The 23,209-nt window shown below is 44.2% G+C and overlaps 2 protein-coding genes across 3 annotated transcripts in view; one reads left to right on the top strand and one right to left on the bottom strand.

Annotated features, from left to right (window-relative positions):
• The window catches only part of LOC307019904 (KN motif and ankyrin repeat domain-containing protein 3-like), a 24,707-nt gene extending 10,239 nt beyond the window's left edge, over positions 1-14,468 (top strand). Inside the window, exons 5-8 of the mRNA XM_079651004.1 lie at positions 2,607-2,858; positions 2,942-3,084; positions 3,358-3,558; positions 13,254-14,468. Coding sequence (XP_079507130.1) covers positions 2,607-2,858; positions 2,942-3,084; positions 3,358-3,558; positions 13,254-13,346 — 689 coding nt within the window. The 3' untranslated portion in view covers positions 13,347-14,468. The remainder of the gene's footprint in view (positions 1-2,606; positions 2,859-2,941; positions 3,085-3,357; positions 3,559-13,253) is intronic.
• Positions 14,469-17,488: 3,020 nt separating this feature from the next.
• The window catches only part of LOC307018301 (low-density lipoprotein receptor-related protein 8-like), a 196,773-nt gene continuing 191,052 nt past the window's right edge, over positions 17,489-23,209 (bottom strand). For both annotated transcript variants that reach the window (XM_079648475.1, XM_079648476.1), the window contains 2 exons: positions 22,048-22,116; positions 17,489-19,973 (listed from right to left, as the gene is read on the bottom strand). In XM_079648475.1, coding sequence (XP_079504601.1) covers positions 19,633-19,973; positions 22,048-22,116 — 410 coding nt within the window. In that variant the 3' untranslated portion in view covers positions 17,489-19,632. The remainder of the gene's footprint in view (positions 19,974-22,047; positions 22,117-23,209) is intronic.

The following is a 23,209-nucleotide window of genomic DNA, read 5'->3' as shown; positions in this document are numbered from 1 at the left end:
CACCTCCCACAGTGACTCCCTGGGAACCCGGTCATATGCCTTCTCCAAGTCTACAAAACACATGTAGACTGGATAAGCGTACTCCCAGGCACCCTCCAGGATCCTTGCGAGAGTAAAAAGCTGATCCGTCGTTCCACGACCAGGACGGAATCCGCATTGTTCCTCCTCAATCTGAGGTTCGACAATCGGCCTGACCCTCCTTTCGAGTACCTTAGAGTAAACTTTCCCGGGGAGGCTGAGTAGTGTGATGCCTCGGTAATTGGCACACACCCTCTGATCCCCCTTTTTGAAAAGGGGAACCACCACTCCGGTCTGCCACTCCTTCGGTACTGTTTCCGACTTCCACGCAACGTTGATGAGACGTGTCAACCATGACAGTCCCTCAACACCCAGAGCCTTCAGCATTTCTGGGCGGATCTCATCCACCCCCGGGGCTTTGCCACTGTGAAGTTGTTTGACGACCTCAGTGACCTCCCCCCGGGAGATTGGTGTCGATCCCCCTTCATACTCCAGCTCTGCCTCTAACATAGAGGGCGGAGTTGTCGGGTTCAGGAGTTCCTCAAAGTGCTCCTTCCAACGCCCTAACACTCCATCAGTTGAGGTCAACAACGTCCCATCCTTACTGTACACAGCTTGGATGGTTCCCTGCTTCCCCCTCCTGAGGTGTCGGACAGTTTTCCAGAACAACTTTGGTGCCGCCCGAAAGTCTTTTTCCATGTCCTCTCCGAACTTCTCCCACACCCGCTGCTTTGCCTCGGCCACGGCTGAGGCTGCTGCCCTTCGGGCCTGTCGGTACCTTGCAACTGCCTCGGGAGTCCCCCGGGATAACAAATCCCTGAAGGCCTCCTTCTTCAGTCGGACGGCTTCCCTGACCACCGGTGTCCACCAGGAGGTTCGAGGGTTACCGCCCCTTGAGGCACCTAGGACCTTGAGACCACAGCTCCCCGCCGCGGCTTCGGCAATAGAGGCTTTGAACACTGACCACTCTGGTTCAATGTCCCCAACCTCCACAGGAATGCCCGAAAAGCTCCGCCGGAGGTGTGAGTTGAAGGCCTCCTGAACTTGGGCCTCCTCCAGACGTTCCCAGTTCACCCGAACTACACGTTTGGGCTTACCAGGTCTATCCAGAGGCTTCCCCCGCCACTCGACCCAACTCACCACCAGATGGTGATCAGTTGACAACTCCGCCCCTCTCTTTACCCGAGTGTCCAAAACATACGGCCTCAGGTCCGATGATACGATAACAAAATCGATCATGGACCTTCTGCCTAGGGTGCTCTGGTACCACGTACACTTATGAGCATCCTTATGTTCGAACATGGTGTTTGTTATGGCCAATCCATGACTAGCACAGAAGTCCAGTAACAAACCACCACTCCGGTTCAGATCAGGGGGGCCGTTCCTCCCAATCACTCCCCTCCAAGTGTCTCCATCATTGCCCACATGTGCGTTGAAGTCTCCCAGCAAGATTAAAGAGTCCCCTTCAGGAGCCCCATACAGGACTCTTTCCAGGGTCTCCAAGAAGGCCGTATACTCTGAACTGCTGTTGGGTGCATAAGCACACACAACAGTCAGAGTTTTCCCCCCCATAACCCGCAGGCGTAGGGAGGCAACCCTCTCGTCCACTGGGGTAGACTCCAACAACGAAGCACCCAACCGGGGACTTGTGAGTATCCCCACACCCGCCCGGCGCCTCACACCTTGAGCAACTCCGGAGAAGAATAGAGTCCAACCCCTATCCAGAAGTAAGGTTCCAGAGCCGACGCTGTGCGTAGAGGTGAGCCCAACCAGATCCAACTGGTAACGCTCCACCTCCCGCACAAGCTCCGACTCCTTCCCCCCCAGAGAGGTGACGTTCCACGTCCCCAAAGCCAGCTTCTGTCGCCCGGGTCTGGTCCGTCGAGACCCTCTGCCTTCACTGCCACCCTTCTGGCAGCGCACCCGACCCCATCGCTGTTTCCCGTAGGTGGTGGGCCCGCGGGACGGAGAAGCGGAGGTGTTGCCCACGTCGCCTTTTCGGGCTGTGCCCGGCCGGGCTCCGTGGCAAGCCCGGCCACCAGACGCTCGCCGACGAGTCCTCCTTCTGGGCCTGGCTCCAGAAGGGGACCCCGGGCTTCCTCCGGGCCGGGTATCCTCACTTCGTGTGTCGTCTTTCATGAGGTCTTTTGAACCAATCTTAGTCTGGCCCCTTGCCTGAGACCAATTTGCCATGGGAGACCCTACCAGGAACACAAGGTTCCAGACAACACAGCCCCCAGGTTCATCAGGGCACACAAACCTCTCTACCACGGTAAGGTGCTGGTTCTTCAGAGAGGTCTACAATATATTTTTCCAAAATAGCACAATACTGTAGGTCCACTTTCAATTATCAGAGAAAAAAGCTGAGCAAAGTTAGCAGTTAGATCCAAGCCCTTGCACCCCTTGTCCACTTTTTTCCGTGGAACAGCTTTAAAGTAAAAAACCTACTAAATGATGAACAGTGCAGGAAAGGCTGAAAAATCTTGACTGCCATGACAAACTACCATGATCCCACGCTACTTCACAACGCTACCAAACTCCGTCTTTTGTCATAGCATAGAATAGTGTAGGCCAAATTTGATCTAAAGTTATCCCTATGTTTCCCTCTTTGTTTCCCCAGAGGAAGGCCCTGGTCGTGTTGTTCCAGCACTGGTTCAGTGCGGCAGCAGAGGAGGCCTCAGTGTGCAGCATGGTGGCTGAATACCTGAGAGAAGTGAAGAGAGTCACTCCTTCACTGCTGCCCTTCTTGATCAACATGGCCGACGACAACGGCAACACTGTGCTGCATTACAGCGTGTCCCACTGCAACTACAGCATCGTCAGCCTGATCCTGGACACAGGTAACAGCAGTGTGTTGCAGAGCTAGTGGACAGAGAAGTATTTGGCTTTTAAGCACTGAAAAACGTTTTCCTTTGCCATACAGGTGTGGGTGATTTGAGCATTCAGAACAACGCCGGCTACACCGCAGTAATGCTCGCCTCGCTGACCGCCCCTGATGGACCCGGCGGCATGGAGGTGGTCCGCAAGCTAATGGAGCTGAGCAACATTAATATACGCTCCAGCCAGGTAACACACCCAATGAGGCTTAAATAGGACACATTTTTGGTGTGGGGGTTTTTATTTGTAGGTCGAGAGGACTTTTATTTTTAAATCATATACTTTGACACAACATTAAAGGGTCATCCTGGGTCACTGATTTGACACATGAAAATACAATAATTGTATAGCATGACCTAAATCTAAAGATGAACAGTATACAATTAAGAGGCAAAACATGTTGAGATAAATATGGACTTTTAAACAAATCGCTAAGTAGTCATTTTTGGTCCCGCTCCACAGACGGGCCAAACAGCTCTGCACTTGGCTGTGAGACACGGGCGGGTTGTGATGGTTCGCCTGCTGCTGAGCTGTGGAGCAGACACTAACCTGCAGGACAGAGAGGGAGCAACGGCCCTGATGTTCGCAGCTGAGAGGGGCCATACACACATCACAAGGCTGCTGCTGGAGAGGAGCCAGTGTGACCTCACTCTGACCGACAAGGTGACACTGCAGAAAACACACTTCCTTCCAATAAAATCCTTTAACCCTTGACCGGATTAATCTCAGTTAATTGGATAAGAAATTCTCCCAAAAAATAATACAGGAGGCAGCACCCCCACTACAATAAATTACAGAAATATAGTGTTCATATGATGACGCCAACTCCATTTCTCCTGTGAAATCCTGTTATATTTGTTAACAAAAAGAACACAGTGTATCTACTTTTCTACTCACAAAAAGGAGCTTAGATGTATGAAAGCTTCAATGTTTTGACTCACACTGTATGGACGTGGGTGGACTGTCAATCTGCATGCAGCAGAATAAAGCTTTCCCAGGATTAATCGGGGCTACAGTAAAACAAATCTCCCTGTGCTGAGATGAGCTAATCCGCTAACAGTACTTTATTTACCAGTCTGGAGCGAGTGGAGGTAGGCAAGAGGGCGGAGGAGAGGATGCAAATGTTTATTCTATTTTTCACAGTCTGCATCTAAAGTAGTTTTTTTCAAGACTAAATTAAGCACCATCAACCACAGGCATCCTATTTCAATTTTAAACCATGTTTCATCTTGACACAAACCCTGACTAATTAGACTAAATTAAGTCTGATGAAATTAAGTCTTACCACGTTTCTCCTAAGGACATAAATGTAGCCTTGCAAATAGTTTTGTTATTTAATTGTCTGCGGCAGTGGCTCTCAAACTTTTTCTGTCATTCCCCACTTTGAACAGGTGGGCCTTTTCAAGCCCCACCTGTTCCTCATCGCTCCAATAAAATGGTAGGCCAAGCTTAAAATGGTCAAATGTATCGTTCTATAACAGGGGTCTCCAACCTTTTTTAGGATGAGAGCTACTTTCAAAAAATAAAACAAGTCGTGAGCTACTTTTACTCCTCTTTTTGTTTTTTTTGCAGTGTATATATTTAGCACATTTTAACATTATTATATGCTTACCTTTAAACTTTGTGTGCTGTTTGGGTCTGTGGGACCCGTTTTCAGTGTTTACTAAAATAAAATATATGCAATTTAATTATTTTTGACCTGCTTTATTTGGTGGTGGACCTCACATCCTCTAGGGGGGTCCGGGGGCATGCACCCCCGGGAAGATATTTTAAAAATGTTGAAGTTAAATGCATCAATCTGGTGCACTTTGAGCTAGGGCTGTTCAATTAATCGTATTTTAATCGCAATTACGATTTTGGCTTGCAACGGTTATGAAAACAACATAATCGAAATAAAACGATTTTATTTTTTTAAAATAGGTTTTTCAGTTGAATTATACTTAAAGTTTAGGGTAATCAACTGTTAAAAACATACTTTTCAAATTATTTTCTTCAATGAATTGATGTTTTCAAAGTAAATGTTTAATCGTTTTTAATAATCGTGATATCAATTATTGACCCAAATAATCGAGATTATGATTTTTGCCATAATCGAGCAGCCCTACTTTGAGCACAACATGAATTGATGGATACAGCTCTCAACACTCAGATGAAAGGGAGCTGTATACTTTTCAATAATCCAAACATCTTTAGAATATGATCACAACAAATCATTTAAACTTGTTTATTCTTATCTTACCTAGTTAGCATTCTTTCTTTTTATTTATGCATATTTTACTAATCCCTCCCCTTTTAAACTTTTTACTGTTCTCTCTCTCTCTCTCTCTCGCTTTTTCTTCCCGACTGCAACGCTGTTGTGTGTGTCTGTGAGAGCGTTTCACATGTGTGTATGAGAGATTTTTACCAGTGGCGAGCCTGTCTCTGAGTGCCTAAGATATTCTACAAAATAATATTTAAAAACATTAAAACAAATTATATTTTTCTTTATATATATTTTTTAAATATGTTTTTAGTAATATTTGTCATTAGTTTTACCAAAAATAACTTGATTAAATTGTATTTAAAATAACATTTCCGAAGAAATAAATCCTTTGAATCTGCCTATTCAGTTTCTGTTTGAATGTGAAGGGTTGAATGAAAGAAGCTCGTCTCTGCGAGGTGAAGACAGGAGCTGTTGGACGTCCAGCTATGAATTCACAGAGGGCCCAGCTATAGTAACTGAACGAGAGTAATGTCAAATGACAGTACAATTGACCAATAATATCTTCCCTCTAAATGGGTGGGCTTTATTATCGCGGACTTTATGACAAGTTCCGCCCACTGTGAAACGTTTCTTGTTTCCATAGCAACAACAACTGTCAACAGCGTAAACTCGCCTTCAAAATAAAAGCATGCCAAATTAAACTTAAGACATACAACTGCAACGAAAGTAACAAACACAATGCCATATCCTTTTCAACTTCAAAGAACACAAATTGGGTTATTTACAGGGGTTGTTTTGTGTGGTAGAGGGTCGCTTTCATTGATGCGTTTTGCACCCCGGGCGGGCCGTTGTTCTATTTCGTATATGGCTTCGCCCTCTAAGGCTATCGCTATTGGGTAATCCCCCTGCGCCCCCGCGCAGCACTGAAACACTTGTAGTCCACGCCCACCCGCAAGGTGGGCCCCACCCTCGGGCCTCCTTCCGGTATAAATAGGAAGGTGGCCCGGCAATCTGCTCCCTCTTTTTTTCAGCAAACCAGCACAGTTACTGAAGCACAGCAATTGAGAATCATCATGAGCAACAACTGCGTCCGTGGTTGTCCCTCATGTGGCTCTGGGTTCATAATGAGTTATGACCTGCAGAGATAAAAGCAGTATGCGAATCCTGCCGGGGGTCAGAGCACGCGTACGCGGCTCTAAACCAGCAGGTAGCATGCACTTCGCTCGTCTCCCCTCGGGCGACAGGAAGCGGAGAGCGGACACTCTTGCTGCTGTGGCCGAGGAGGACGATTGGCCCGTCCAGGCTTACGAGCCCGCGGACGGGGCCTCGTGTCCCTGGGGCAGAGTGCCGGGCAGTAGTCCGAAGCAACTCCTGCCCCGCCTCCCTCCACGGTTCACCGTTCGGTTCTCCCCTCCCTCGGACGGGGGAGACAGAGTCGGAGCAGGGTGCCAGCTTGGCTGCCAGCTTGGCTGCCGAACATGCTTTCCCCCTCTCCGTCACCACAGCGCGGCGGCGTCTGTTACGGAGACGGCCAGAAAAGTGCTACTGGACGCTCCAATCAGCCCGGACGGGCTGTTCGGACCCCAGTTCATGAAGACGGCCGCGGAACAGGTGGACGGCATTCACCAGCATGTACAGCTGGCTCCAGTCGGCTGATCTGCCACAGCGGCACCAACGCCCGCAGCAGTCGCGGCGTCCACGCCGGCCACAGGAGGCCGCAAGCGGAGAGACGCCCACAGCAACCGCCCCGGCGGCTGCAGGGGCTCCGTCCCACGTCTCCGCTCCCCCGCCACCCCAGAGACAGGGTCTCCCGGCGGCGAGTCAATGGGGAGTGAAGCTCCCCCGCTCCTGGTCTGCTCCGCGAGAGCCTCAGAGGAAGCGGAGCCGGTAATTAAGCCGGCTGCCACTAATCTGTTGATTAAGTAGGCAGCAGGGCTCCCTGCAGAAGCCTGCTGGTTTTAACCTATTGGTTAATAAACCTGCAGAGCTCGCGGCATTCCCCTGTCCGAGATACGCCTCCTACATACGGTCATAATAACCCATGAGCGCCGGTATAACGCCTCATGGGGACAGCACTGCACACACCTCCACTCATCCCCTGAGCGTGTACACGCCTCATGATGACAGCCGGAGTGAAACGCAGCGTGTGGAGGTTTCCTCGCAGCCTCACGGGCAGCGGCGGCGAGAGTAATGGCGTGGCTCGTCATCATGACGACCATTACAGCACATCACAGAGAAGCCAGAACGGGGGAATGAGCAGTATTCCAGGCTGAGTGCCCCCAGCGGTAGCGCCCGCAGCGCCACGGCACCAGGTCTCGCTGCAAGAAGCCTGCTGGTTTTAACCTATCGGTTAATAACCTGCAGAGCTCGCTAATTAAGCCGGCTGCCACTAATCTGTTGAGTAAGTAGACAGCAGGGCTCGCTGCAGAAGCCTGCCGGTTTTAACCTCGGTTAATAACCTGCAGAGCTCGCGGCATTCCTCTGTCCGAGATACGCCTCCTACACACGGTCATAATAAACCCATGAGCGCTGTTATAACGCCTCGTGTGGACAGCACTGCACACACCTCCATTCATCCCCTGAGCGTGTACACGCCTCATGATGAGAGCCGGAGTGAAACGCAGCGTGTGGAGACTCCCTGGCGTGGCTCGTTGCCATGACGACGACAGAACATCTCGAGCATGTGCGCCCGCTCTTAGAGTGTTTCTCAGAGTGGCAGCGCGTGTGTCTGATGGACAGATGGATGAGCAGGCTGATCAGCAGAGGATACGTCCTGCAGTTCGCCTCTCCCCCACCCCCACAGTTCAATGGGATACAGGAAACACTCCTGTCCTCCCAGAAGCTATGTCTTGCGCTCCAATCCGAGCTGCTGGAACTCCTGTTGAAAGAGGATATTTCCAGGGTTCCTCAAAGGGAGGAAAATCAGGGGTTTTCACTCCCGTTATTTTTCTAATCCCGAAAAAGACTGGGGGAATGAGACATCCTGGATCTGTCAGTATTCCACATGCTGACGATCAAACAGGTGCTGGAATGTTTTCACCAGAACGACTGGTTCACTTCCACCTGAAGGATGCATACTTCCACGTACCCATCATCCCGAAACACAGGAAATTCCTGCGTTTTCCATTCAGGGAATATCAGACCAGACAATCGTCTGCCGTTCGGATATTTCCTGGCTCCTCGCATTTGTGTAGAGAAGGCTGGAGCCACTACACAGAGGAGGGATGAGAGTGTGGTTTTCCTCTGGACGACCTGCTATTTGCTGGCTCGCCCCAGGGAGGAAGTCGCTTTACAGACGGTACATCTCGTATCGCATCTGTCAAAGCCTGGGTTTCATAATAAATTGGAAGAAGAGCTGTCCTCTTCCCTCTCAGACAATCGTTTATCTGGGAGTGGAGTTAAACTCAGCCAGCATGAGAGCGCGGCTCTCGCGGCAGCGAGGGGAAGAACTGACAGCTCTCCTCCGGCGTGTCACAACCCACACAGCCCTCTCCGTGACGCAGCTGCTCGGCGTTGGCGTCAGCTGGTCACGTGATGATCCCCCTGAGTCTCTTCCAACAGGGGGACACTCCAGAGGTGGTTCATTCGCTGCAGAAGCCTGCTGTTTTAACCTATTGGTTTATAAACAGCAGAACTCGCGGCATTCTTCTGTCCCATATATGCCTCCTACACACGGTCATAATAAGCACGAGCACCGTTATAACGCCTCGTGTGGACAGCATGCACACACCTCTCATCCCCTGGGCGTGTACGCGCCTCATGAGGAGAGACGGAGTGAAAGGCAGCGTGTGGAAACTCCCTCGCAGCCCTTTTGCCTCACGGGCAGCGGCGGCGATGGCGTGGCTCGTCACCATGAAGACCATTACGGCACTTCACAGAGAAGCCTCTCCCCCCAGCAGTTCCATGGGATACAAGAAACACTCCTGTCATCCCAGGAACAGTGTCTTGCGCGGTTTTTACCCCCGCTATTTTTCTAAATCTCCTCTGTCCGGTGCACGCCCTGTCCTGCTATGTGGCGCGCACGGTGGCCTGGCGCCGTTCTCAGCGCCTGTTCGTGCACTATAGAGAGAGCTCGATCGGGCAACCTCTGTCTGCACAACGGCTGTCACACTGGCTGTGTGAGGCTGTGTCACAGGCATATGTCTCCTCTGGGGTGGAGCCCCCGGAGAACATCAATGCACACTCCACCAGAGGAATTTCCTCCTCCACGGCTTTGCACGGAGGAATGTCAGTGGAAGATATTTGCACGGCTGCATCTTGGTCTTCCCCCTGTTCATTTATTCATTTTTATTTGAGAGATGTCTCCCATTCCTCTCTGACACACCCTGTACTGGGTGTCCTGTCGGGGTGAGTGACGTCAGGGAGCCAGCTGTGCGCCTTTCTCCTGCCTTTTGGCACGCAGAGAGCGGCCCATTTCCCCTCTTATAGGAGGGATGTTCCTTTTTCCTCTAACACACTTTGTACGGAGTGCCTGGTCAGAGTGAGTGACGTCAGGGATCCAGCTGTGCGCTCTACTGCCTGTCTGCACGCAGAGAGCTGCTGTTCCCCCACTACGATCGCAGGACGAGGTGGGACTTTCGTCTCTACTTTCTCACAGCGGCCGGTATGTATTGTTCCCAGCCTTCACCCCGTCGGGAAGATAGGCATGTTTTGCTATGTTCCAGGTACGGTGATGCGCCATTACGCATGGCACATCAGGCAGGGGGGTGTTATTGAGCAGGTATGTCTGTGCTTCTAGTGCCGGGCGGACCCAGTGGGGCGCAGACTACATCATGCTTCGCCCTTAACCCAATAGCGATAGCCTTAGAGGGCGAAGCCATATACGAAATAGAACTGAGGTTACCTACTGTAACCCCAGCTTCTATGAGTAAATGGCGCAGCCCTCTAAGTGCGGGGCCCCACTGGCTCTACGAATAGCTGAAGAAAAGTTATGTTGTATGGGAGCAGATTGCCGGGCCACCTTCCTATTTATACCGGAAGGAGGCCCGAGGGTGGGGCCCACCTTGCGGGTGGGCGTGGACTACAAGTGTTTCAGTGCTGCGCGGGGGCGCAGGGGGATTACCCAATAGCGATAGCCTTAGAGGGCTGCGCCATTTACTCATAGAAGCTGGGGTTACAGTAGGTAACCTCAGTTTTGTATGGAAGCCCATTTCCGCCACTGGAAAAAAATAAAATCCCCATGAAGAGTCAAAATAATGATAAAAAGTCATAATGAGATAAAAAGTCGAAATTATGAGATAAAAAGTCGAAATGATGAGATAAAAAGTCGAAATAATGAGATAAAAAGTCGAAATAATGAGATAAAAAGTCATAATGAGATAAAAAGTCGAAATAATGAGATAAAAAGTCATAATAATGAGATAAAAAGTCGAAATTATGAGATAAAAAGTCGAAATAATGAGATAAAAAGTCATAATTATGAGATAAAAAGTCGAAATGATGAGATAAAAAGTCGAAATAATGAGATAAAAAGTCGAAATAATGAGATAAAAAGTCATAATGAGATAAAAAGTCGAAATAATGAGATAAAAAGTCGAAATTATGAGATAAAAAGTCAATATGAGATAAAAAGTCGAAATAATGAGATAAAAAGTCATAATAATGAGATAAAAAGTCGAAATTATGAGATAAAAAGTCGATATAATGAGATAAAAAGTCATTATGAGATAAAAAGTCGAAATTATGAGATAAAAAGTCGAAATAATGAGATAAAAAGTCGAAATTATGAGATAAAAAGTCAATATGAGATAAAAAGTCGAAATAATGAGATAAAAAGTCATTATGAGATAAAAAGTCGAAATTATGAGATAAAAAGTCGAAATAATGAGATAAAAAGTCATAATTATGAGATAAAAAGTCGAAATAATGAGATAAAAAGTCATAATTATGAGATAAAAAGTCGAAATAATGAGATAAAAAGTCGAAATTATGAGATAAAAAGTCAATATGAGATAAAAAGTCGAAATAATGAGATAAAAAGTCATTATGAGATAAAAAGTCGAAATTATGAGATAAAAAGTCGAAATAATGAGATAAAAAGTCATAATTATGAGATAAAAAGTCGAAATAATGAGATAAAAAGTCATAATTATGAGATAAGAAGTCGAAATTATGAGATAAAAAGTTGAAATAATGAGATAAAAAGTCATAATTATGAGATAAAAAGTCGAAATAATGAGATAAAAAGTCATAATTATGAGATAAGAAGTGCGCATGTGCTGCAGTGGCGCTGTCTTCAAAGGTCCCTTCATCACCTTGCTGCTCTCCACCATGCAAACGGCATCTAGTCCTCAATAAGGTAACTATTACAGGTGACTTTTGTAAATGTTAGATGTTACATATAGCCTATATTGCAGCTAAACTACAACAATGCAGTTCATAGCTTTGACATGACCTGTTATGAACTATAATATATATGCCTAGTTTTGTGGTAACGTTCACGCCACTAATGACAATAGTGTACAGTAGGCATACAGCTGCTGTGAGTTGTAAGCCTAAGACTAACCCGTGAACGTTACCACAAAACTATAGGCAATATTATTGTTCATAACAGGTAATGTCAAAGCTATGAACTGCATTGTTGTTTAGCTGCAATATAGGCTATATGTAACATCTAACATTTACAGAAGTCACCTGTAATAGTTACCTTATGTAGCTGACGCTCAAAGGTCCCTTATTATTGTTGTGTCCTTTTTGAAGAGTGTTTAATGTATGCTTGAATTTTGTTTTATTTTGTAAAAATGATAAGAGTTGTCTTTCCGGAAGTCATGTGACCTCTTGCCCCGGATGTTTATATTGTGTTTGTGTGCGGTAAAAGTGTCAACGATGTGATAACGTAATTCTACTGCTGGTCTACTAGGCAAACACGTTTTCACGGTGTTTCATGATTGTGCAAAGAAGAGAATAAACGTGATTGTGGACATCGGTTCAATGCGTACTGTAATGTTCTTTCAAGACCAGAGTAGTTACACCTTATTTAGGACTAGATGCCGTTTGCATGGTGGAGAGCAGCAAGGTGATAAAGGGACCTTTGAAGACAGCGCCACTGCAGCGCATGCGCACTTCTTATCTCATAATTATGACTTTTTATCTCATTATTTCGACTTTTTATCTCATAATGATGACTTTTTATCTCATAATTTCGACTTTTTATCTCATTATTTCGACTTTTTATCTCATAATTTCGACTTTTTTATCTCATTATGACTTTTCATGGGGATTTTATTTTTTTCAAGTGGCGGAAATGGGCTTCTATAGTTTTGATATTCCACCAGTGTGAAAAAAAACAAAACAAAAAGAAAAGTATTTTTTATTTATTTTTTATTTCACGACCCACCTATCTCATCTCTGCGCCCCACACTTTGAGAAACGCTGGTCTGCGGGGAGCCTTAATTCTTTATCTTGATGCAGTGATTTCCTAATAAAACTAGAGTCTAACACCAAGCAACTCTGTTAGGCTGTACTTTAGCGCAGTGGTGCTTTACGCTAAATGCTAACGTCAACATGACAACGACAGGGCTAAAAGGCTGGTTCCTAAACCTTTTAAGAATTGCATGATAACATTCAACATGGGTGTTTAAGCCTGTGTCCACTGGATCTAACTTAAAACTACATGATGCAATCGTGTGTAAATACACCCAAACATTAAGCAAGTGTAGCAGTACAAGACAAAGCAAGCTAGCTAAAATAACTAGCTCGGTTCAGTCACAGCTAACAATCACCCACCACCCTGGGCCTGAGAAGTGATGTAAAAACAAGACACTACCTGAGCTACTTGATCTAATAGCTAGCTAGCACACGGCAGCAAATGATAGCAGCAGTTAGCGGTTAGCATTATTTTAGCAACAAGCAAAGCTTTCTGCCAATGAGAAAACTCCATTAATCAAATAAAGTTGAGGCAGTACAGCCTTAAAAAATCATAGGTTAAAAGAAGAAAACATTTCTCCATTAAATAGTTGTAATAAAGTTATGCCAAAAACGATTTAGCATTGTAAAATAGGTATATAATTCTCCTGGAACTTGTGAGACCTGCTCTAGTTACAGAGTAGCAAGAAACGCCATTCCCCTATTACAAGTGAGTGTAACATCAAAATGAGTTTTGAAGCTGTTATTTTAAGATAAAATATTAATCTTTATCTTTATTTTTGTTCCCCAGCGTGGTCAAACTGCTCCTTCCATCGCCACGCAAGGCTCCCACACTGACACTGCTGCCCTGCTGCAGGCCCATGCTAAAGCTCGAGCTTTGTAGCCTACTGGAAAAAAGAATCTGAAGATATTTGATGCTCTCACATTTGCTCTTTTCTGTCTGATGCACTTTGAACCCCAGTTTAATGCTGACGCTGTTTGCTTGGGTTGAGCCTCTGCAGTCATATTGTTTATGATTTCTGGACATTAACACCAGCATTAGCTTGTTTTTGTATTGGATGATGTAGTTAAGGCCAATTAATTTGTATAAGGGATAAAGCCTGCCGTGTCATCAATCCTGATACAGTACACACTAAATGTGCTGCTTACTTTTGTCTTTAATGTTAAAGGTCCCATGTCATGCTTTTCCGGTTATTACCCGTCCCCTTGTGTGTTATGAAGGTTTTTATGCAAGTAAACGGTCTGCAGAGTCACAAACCGTCAAAGTACACCCTGTAGCGAGTAAAACTAACACAGAAAAGACCTGTCTATGCTGCCCCAGAACGCCTCGTTAGAGATTTATCTTTTTCTTTTTTTTCTTCCGGGAACCAAGTGACGTAACGACGACCTGAGACAGCGGGACGTGGAGAGTCGGTGTGTGAGCACACACACAAACTCCCAGCCAGGCTGCGGGTGTGTGTGTGTGTTCGGGCTGGGTTTCGCTGCGTCTCGCTGTCTCGCAGTAGGCCACTGGGCTCACAGGGAGGGGGGGGGGCAGGAGCTCCAACAAGCCGTTTAGGACAGAGTGAATACACACTATACAGAGATGCTGTATGAGAAACCAATGTGAGTTTGGAAAATTGCACAGTATACATTTATTTTAGTATCTCAACAATGGAATTATGATCAGTAGAAATGGCCATTTCTGATCTTTGCACATCCAAATACAAGCTTATCTTTGCAAACAAAGCAATACAAAAATATATTTATTAGATATGGGCCATAAGTATATGTTGAAAACTATTACCAATTCAATGTTTTTTTTTGTTTTCAGAATTGTACCGATCATCATATACATTCTCTTAGCAATTTTAAAAGAAATGTGTGTAAAATATACATGAAAAGCAAAATGTTGCATGGCAAACACTTGTAAGACAATACATTTTGGTGCCAATAAACCATCTTGCTAGAATTTGCTATACTGATGTATAAACTGCCTTTTAAGAATAAAATACCCCAAATCCGATTTGTTTTAAAGAGCGGAACATGCTCTTATATATGGTGGGGCATAAGAAACACATTTTTCATCTTTGTTGCTGTAGTGACAAACCTGACCAGCAGGGGGCATGGCTTCTCCATTTTGCCATTATTAAAGACAGCCAATTCAAAAGCAGTACAACACATACAGAGAGCAACAATAAACATAAACCTGGAGTTCTAAAATGAGCATATCCAGGGGATTAGATCTAATCCCTTTCAAGTGTGTCAGACAATTATAAACATGACTCTCACAGAAGTGTACTTCCACTGTGAGAGAGGACACAATGAGATTCACCTGCAAACCCACTGTATGGCAGCTGGTATGACTCAGTCAGGCGTGAAAGCAGATGCGTTTTGAGTGGCCTTCCTCCATCTAACCCCCTGGGAGACGGTAAGGGACGGAGGTTTTAGTTTTTTTTCGTGCAATGACTCAAGATTATGTTGGCGAGATAAGACGAAAAGGATTGAGTGGAGACTGGGAGGAGGCTGGGTTTCTGTCTCACGGAGCAAAGCCATCTCATTTCCCCTGAGGATACTTTCCGGCCTGGCTGAGTGACTGTCCTGGCGCTGTAATGATCCTGAGAAAATATATATCCTCAGAAGGAGAGAGAGATGGTTAGATCAAGATGGAATCAGCTGCTTTTCCATCACATTTATGATGAAATGCGGTATTGGCAGAAAAACACTTGTGACACAAGTAAGGAAATCAATTTTGCTCTGTATGGATGACCCATGTTTATTGATAAACTAAGAAAGGGACAGTCCACCCAAAATCTATACATATTTCTCCTCTTACCTGAGTGCTCAGTGTAGATGTTTTGGCGTTAGATCCTGAGTTTCGAGATATCGGCTTTCAGTATAATGGAACTAGATGGGAGGCTTTGTGCCCTAAAAATATGTTTGAAAGACTCAACAGCAATATGACAAGAAATAGGACCAGGATATTCAAGGTAATCCACAGAGCTTCTTGTGAGAAGTTTTGTGTAGGAAATATCTTCTTTCTAAAGTATCGATGCATGCATCTACTCATGGTCGAGGCTTTTCCAAGCTTCCTTCTGCGTGGTTATATGGTAGAAAATAGAAAATAGTTCCTTCTTGAAACTGCTCACAACAAGGTCTGTCTATTCTCTTGAGTAACATATATTTGATTTCTTGAAGGAGACATTGATGTAAAACTTTTCAAATGCCTTCCGCACAAGCGAAGAACCGTCTAGTTCAATTATATTTTAGAGAAGGCAAACATCTTAACATTTTGCAACTCACATCAAAACAATCTGCACTGAGTTGTATAGGGATTATGGGGTACTGTCCCTTTAAAGCATGTTTACAATATGTATTCATGGGTAGATATATGCCATGTGCCTGTTTTACAGATGCATTAGTGTAAAAACAGCATCCCCCACCTAAAGAGTCCTTCACGCTAGAGGGAATAAAGGTGTTCCATCTCTGTGTTCATCGTTGCCTTTGTGCTCAGTGAACACATATGAAACCTTTTGTGCTGCTGCAAAACCAACTGGATGAATAACAAATACCTATTGCACAGGATCCCAATGGGGATTGGTACAACAATGAAGGGCTAAAAAGCATTTACCCTGCTTCACTTTAATAATGACAATGGACTGGATTTAACCACGACTTTTCCTGGCTGCTGATGAATCACTTTGTAAGTGGATTAATGCGTAAAGCAGCTCAGTCAGAATGGACTCTAAACATGCTGTAGGAGCAGCTTCTTAAACGCTTCAACATTAAAAACACAAATTCATAAGCAATTCATTCAGTCGTTTTGCTGCTTCAGCCTTAATTGGCAACCAGCCTATAGCAGGTAAAATAAAGGTTAGAAAAAGAAGACATTATCCTACATTTGAGCAATTTACACAAAGAAAAAAAGTTAACACACTGTACATTACTAGCAGATGTGTTTGTTGACTTAGGTGATATCTTTAATCCTGCATTTTCTGCCACTCTGGGACACAAAAATCTTCCAATCACACACATTTGACATATATGTTCTATGGTTGTTAGAGCTAAAGTGTTGGCCTGTTTATAGATCCAGCAGACACGTAGCAATATCAGCATCAGCATCACATTTTAGGCTGACCAAATGTATGTCTGTCCAATATCCACCAACCCTTTTTGTCCATACTAAATCCTGAGGGAAATATCCAACTCTTTAGCTTCTCAATGCCCATCTATGTTTACTAGCTAGCCCCTAATCTCTGAATCCATTAGCTACTCTCCTGAAGATTATAAGCCTCTGAGGGCAAAAGCCAATATTTCCTGGGTTCTGGTGAAGCTAGCAGATATACGAGGCCAATGCTTCCTTTTCTGTGTCCTGCTCATTGTTTACAGTCCGATTTACAACTTGAGACAGGAGAATAGAGTTCGATTGTTTCACAAGTTGCCAGTTTACAAGCTAATAAAGCGCTAAATAGCCAATAGGCTCCAAGATTGTATTTTGGCCATTGGTTACTGCATTCAACCAAAGCATGCTCAAACGTGATTGGTCAATACTATTCTGACTAAGTATATGTTCTGAATGCACCCAGGTTTTAATTTAGAGGTTAGCTACAGTAGTCGCTAACTTTAAATGGCTGTCATTAGGGTACTGGCAAAGAACTGAAATGCTGACAGTTGTTTATCATTGCTTTTTCGCCAAAAAACGTCCAGAAACTTGTGCAGTGAACCGGAATCAAACAGAAAAAATGTCAGGCCGCAAAACTAAAACAAGCTAAAACATGCTTCAAGACTTCATACAAGTGAGGGGAATGGTTAGGCTTGGGAAGAATTCTCTGTGAGTTTGCCACACAATTGTCATTACACACATTTGACACATCGTTGTTTTAAAAAGAATTACAAATAAACAACAGATGAAAGACTGAAAAATAAAAGGAAATTCAAGATAGTAGATCTTCAATGAAAGGGAATCATTTTCTTTGAGCAGAATGTTTGTGAAATGTATGTTTCATATTTGATATGTTGTAGGAAAAAAGAAAATCACACATTGAGGAAATTTTCAGTCAGATTTTAAATATCAATATAGAGATATTAAAAAGTAATCCATTACAGAAAATCAAAAAGTGGAACCAGTTTGGTCTTCATACACATTTTATCTTTGCATGTACAGTAGTCGGCTGATCCCTGTCTTTATCTTGAAAAACACTACAGGAGAATACAAAAAAAATCAACCAAAAGGCACAAATAAACAAAAATGAATCATCTACTTAATACTCAAGTTGTCAGGAATGGGACGCCATATTTTACGTGGACAACAAAGAAAAGAAGGGTTGCACAAAATAAGGACGCTAAGTGGTGCACGGCAAGAAAAACAACACAAACCACTTTGGTGGATTATTCAAATCTTTACAATCAGGGAATGCAGTGCTCTGCTGTTATACAAATAAATTAATATACCTGTCGACACTTTATCTAAAATCTTATGTACATCATTTTCTTTTACATAATTGTATAATACATTATCAAAAAACCTTATGAAAACATATTTACAAATCAATGAATCAAAAAGCACCCTCTTCTCAAGTGTCACACGCTGTCTCATACACACACTGTCACACACATAAACGTACACACCTGTGTATCCACACACACTTTCACACACTGTTTCCTTACATGCAGTCCACATTACAGAAGGCATTCTAAGAGGGTTGTGCAACAGAGAGCATACAAAACGGTTCAAATATGGCTGTGGGATGAACATTAGCACTCACATGCATAATAATGAACAAACACACACCCACACACACACTTTTAAGGTTTATAAATAGGGGAATGACGTAGCTAAACCAGCACACTTTTCTCCCCTTTGTTACATCACAGTCAGATGTTTTGTTTTCCGCGGCTACATCACATGACAGGTCTTTTTTCATCATGCCACCACATGGCACCATCTAAACTGTCTGCTCTGATATCACAGATCTGAGTGGGAGGAGGGGAGCGGGCTTTAAAAACCAGCGTGCTTCTGTGAGTGTGTGCGTGCATTTGTGTGTGTGTATGCCTGGGACAATGAATGGCTGCATTGTCAGCTGGTGAGCGATTATGCATGCTGTTTGTGTTTTGGGAGGGCGAATGCACATTGTCTCCATCCTCTGGAGAGCAGCAGGGTTTTGCCATCGCTGCGCCCCATGTGTATTCATGTCTGCATTTTGTCACAGTCAAAAGCGGGCGATCAAATAAAAGTGTTAACTCTCGAGGGTTTCTCTCCACCACGTAAACGCTGCGGCCTGACTTAAAGCTGGAGTCTATTGCTTTTTCTCAAACCATTTAACATATAAATAAGTCACAATGAGAAAGGACTTGTGCGTGAAAAAAAATCCTTCGAACCGCAAATTCTCTGTTCTCTAAATACTGTTTGTCTTCTCTCCAATCCGCAAAACTCTGGGGTGTCAAATAAAAACATTTGCCCTTAAATCAATGTGGTTTCTCTGCACTCTGAAATAACAAATCACCCTTGAGAAGCTTTCCCTGGAACCAGAGAGAAAGGCCGTAATGTGGGTGGTAACCTTTCTTTAAAATCAATCAGGATGGAAAAAGTCTTATTGAGGGACACCCATGCAGGTAAATTGACAAAAGCCAGCTCCAGTAATGATGGTTGATTACATTTGTGATCGATTCTAACGTGAATCTGTATAGATTATCCCATCAACGCGGATACTGTATCAGTTTCAGAGCTTCTCCTTTCTAAACAAGTGTTCCAAGAACTCTGCGGTTCACTAGGAATAAGACAAATTTAGAAAAACTAAACACAAAACAGGACCTCTCAGTAGCCACGTCACAAAATATACGACACACAGCACACTTACCAATGCAAGAGACTCAAAACGATGAAACAGTCTGACTCCGTATTCCAGTTCAGGTCAATGTCGGGTTCACGTTACAACACATTAATAATTAATTCTCAGTGTTTACCAGAAAAAAGTAAATCCTGCTCCAGCACAGGAAAGGTATGAAACATTTTTCTTAAAGAACCATGTCAGTCATTAATTTGGCTGTTTTTCAAATGGAATTTGGCATAGGACATGTCTGGACGTAACAGTTGATGTTCGTACCTTCTACAAACTCAGTCCGTGTCCCCCTGATTCGCTGTGTGTGCGTGTGCCTGAGTGGCCGTCTCCCCCTGAGTCCGCCCCCGGGGGTCACTTCGCCGTGGAGAGCATGGGCTGCTCCGTGTACCAGTGAGTCCCCGGGTCGGGCATGCTGCCCCCCAGTGGCAGGGCGATGAACTGCGGGCAAGTGCCGCCCCCTGCTCCCACCACGCCCATGTTGACTCCTGGCGGGTACGGGTGGTGGTGCACGTGGTGTCCCATGCCGTCCGACCGCCCAATGTGGATCTCGTCCTCCTCGCCCTCGCCGGTGGTCTTGCGGTAGACGGGGTTGTCGAAGTTCATGCTCTTGGTGGAGTTGCTCCGCCAGTTGCGCCACACCATGTAGACCCCGGCACACACCAGGCCGAACACCACTGTGGCAACGATAGGAACTGCATGCGTTTAACACACAGCGGCAGGGACAGGGGAAGGGGAGCGTTAGAGAAACCAGTCCATGGCGTAAAATGGGGGGCGGGGAAGGAATGCGAGGCACATATAGGGAGGTGTAGGGGGTTAAGAGAGGTTTTCTGTGTGGGTGGCTTCGCAACATCAAACACCAAGCAACACATTTTAAAGACAGACTCTGAAGGAGCTGTGTAAAGCACTTTCCCGCCCAATGGGATCATTTCCTGAATGCCTAAAAATATAAAATATGTTAACCAAATCGTATGTAATTAATATCAAAAATTAATAAAGTTAACATTTACACACATGAAATCAGTGTTGCATGTTAGCGTTTTAAATTGGCTAACATGATGCTTACAGTGCGAAAACGTATTACGTTATTAAAACTGACTTTCAATTAAAATAAGTACCCAGCAAAAAAGGAGTTACATGATTGGAACAAGTTATATATTTTGAAATCAGTCATTGGTCAATCGGTCATTACATTGATGGTCATGTTATTACTTAATTGGATTTAATTGATTTGTGATCAGGTTAAGTGCACATTTAATATTATTTTCAAAAAATGATGACATTATCAGGGGCTAGGAGCGCTATAACTGGCCTGGCTTTGCAGTAATTTAGTTTTAAACTTTGCTTCTGGAGGAAAAAGTTTAACTATCCTGTTACATCACAATCTGGGCAACTCAGCCTTAGCTAATGTCTCTTGAATAACCATTGTGATTTAATAATGAATCATTAAATGACATCAATGAAGCACCAATAAAGATTATATTTTGTGTTTTTTCTCGTCTGTTCCCTTTATGAGGTATTTAATGAGAACAGTCTCTGTAAACTAATACTGCCTTTTTTTTTCATTGCTTCAGCCAAGGGCAATATTTTCCAAACATAAATTATGTTTTTCTTTTTCTACAGCCTTAATATATCTACCCTTCATTGCATGAACTGTTCTTTGGTTGACTGGTTTAAAAACAAACTTTACGGCCTGTGCGGAAGGTATGAAGGGCCTTGCTTGGAATTTGTATTAAACGCCATTATCTCAAAATCACAAGTTGATTATTTTGTTTACAATCTTTGTAATATCTGGATAACAAGCTAATCACCCTGCCGAAAACTAACGGTTGTTTCCTCAAATGACTTTTAAGTTCATCAGAGTTTAGGACTGCCTTGCTCACATAGATTGGCGTCGGCAACAATAGCAGCCAATTTAATCTGGACATGTTGGATCAAGGAGTGTCTATTAAGGATTTACACATGTAAATTGTACTTGAATCAAGGTTTAGCACAAGCAGAAAAGCCTCTTTTTAAAAATCAGATTCAGGACAGTCCTCATCATCTAGGGAGAAGACTTGCACATATGCATATAAAAAATGTAAATCAAGGCATTAATTACACATTTATGCCCATATTTTCTGTTTCAGTAATGAATCCTTTCCAGCAGTCATGATTCAAACCAGCATAATTTACCCTATATCATGGGAAAATGAAATAAATATTAACTTGTGATTTGGAAATTGCGGTGTTAAAAACAAACTTCTCATGCAGGTGAGTTCTCGGCTTCCGTAGACTAGATACAACTAGCAGTCAGTGAGAAATTATTTTCATTTTGTTGCCTTCTTGCTGCAAAAAAGTGTGCTAACAACACCAAGACAACAGGTCATGAAGAGCCTGGCTGTAGCAGAACTCGACGCAGCAACACAGTGTGAATAATGCAGCGTGGCAGCGATGTCGGACGCACAGAACATGACTCAGTGAGGGAAGAGCTGTGTCAGTGTGAATGCGCTGATAACACTGAGGCCACAGGCAGCAGGTAGACAGCCGCTTTACGCAGCCCTGCAGGCCTCTGATGTGGATGTGGACACACACACACACACACACACACACACACACACACACACACACACACACACACACACACACACACACACACACACACACACACACACACACACACACACACACACACACACACACACACACACACACACACACACACACACACACACACACACACACACACACACACACACAAAAAAAAGAAGGCGGCTTCCGGGGACTTACCGATGGGGATGACCAGTCCCAGAACAGCCACTGTCAGGTTCTCGCCCATGAGGAAATGCTCTCTTCCAGCTGAAAACAGAGGAAGAGAGTCAGAAAAGGCTGCAGAGTGAGAGGGGACACGAGTGAGGAACGGGATATTAAATGTGAGGAATAGAGTGAGCGATAAGCAGGTGAGGGAGATAAAACTGTGAGGCGGGGAGTGGGAGCGAGAGACAGATCATGAAAAAGAGGTTGGAATAAAAATGAAAGTCGGAGAGGGAAATTAAGAGCTGCTTGGCATTTGTCAGTGTGACCTTGACTCTACCTCTGACCTTCCGCATTTCATCCATACATGCTCCATCAGGCTTCTATGTAACCTCACACTCATTTACATACCACATACTTACTCACACACTTATTTATGTGCAGTTACACATGCCCTCGCAGACTTACAAACACACCAGAGTCCACACAGAGCACAATTAATCCAAGGAAAGACGACATTTCTAAGGCGATAAGGTAGCATCCATCAGTTCTGTTAGAGGCTGTGGAGCGTGGTTGGTGGGGCGAGTAGATACCTCACCTAATGTCATCAATGAGGGGGAGGTTAGCTACACTATGAGTGTCAATAGGACTGTAGAATGTTGTGCTTGCAGGAGATGAGGTTGTCAGGTGAAAGTGCCCCTTCATCAGAGAATTGGACACCGTCTTTTGTTAAAGCATGAATGGGAGAAGCACAGAGGTCACAGGAAAAATGTGAATCACAACGTGCTGGATTTCATGAAGTGCTGGTAAGAATGTGATTTGATGTGAATACATTCTTACATATCTATTTATTATTCAAAGAGTTTTAAGCAGCATTTTCAGGATTTCAACATTATGAATTCACAAATATGCCTGTCATTACACACATTTAGTTTCTTACTTATTGTACTCTATCTTGATATGACCAGGAAAACGTTTACATCATAAACTTATTTTCCGATATTTAAACATGACCTTGAAAATGTTAGGGCTTTGAATTATTGTAAAATACTTGAACAGTACCTTGATAATATCCAGGTTCTCAATTAATAGTACAATGATTTGGAAATGACAGATTAAACAGGTTTTCCTTGACTTTTACAAGACTTGAAATGTGCGCATTTCTAGTATAAAAGAGTTTTCAGGTATTGATGTTTAG

The sequence above is a fragment of the Notothenia rossii genome, assembly GCF_949606895.1.
Source record: "Notothenia rossii genome assembly, chromosome: 9".
NCBI lineage: Eukaryota > Metazoa > Chordata > Actinopteri > Perciformes > Nototheniidae > Notothenia > Notothenia rossii.
Note: the sequence above shows the minus strand (reverse complement) of the source record. Positions and strands in the feature narration are given on the sequence as shown.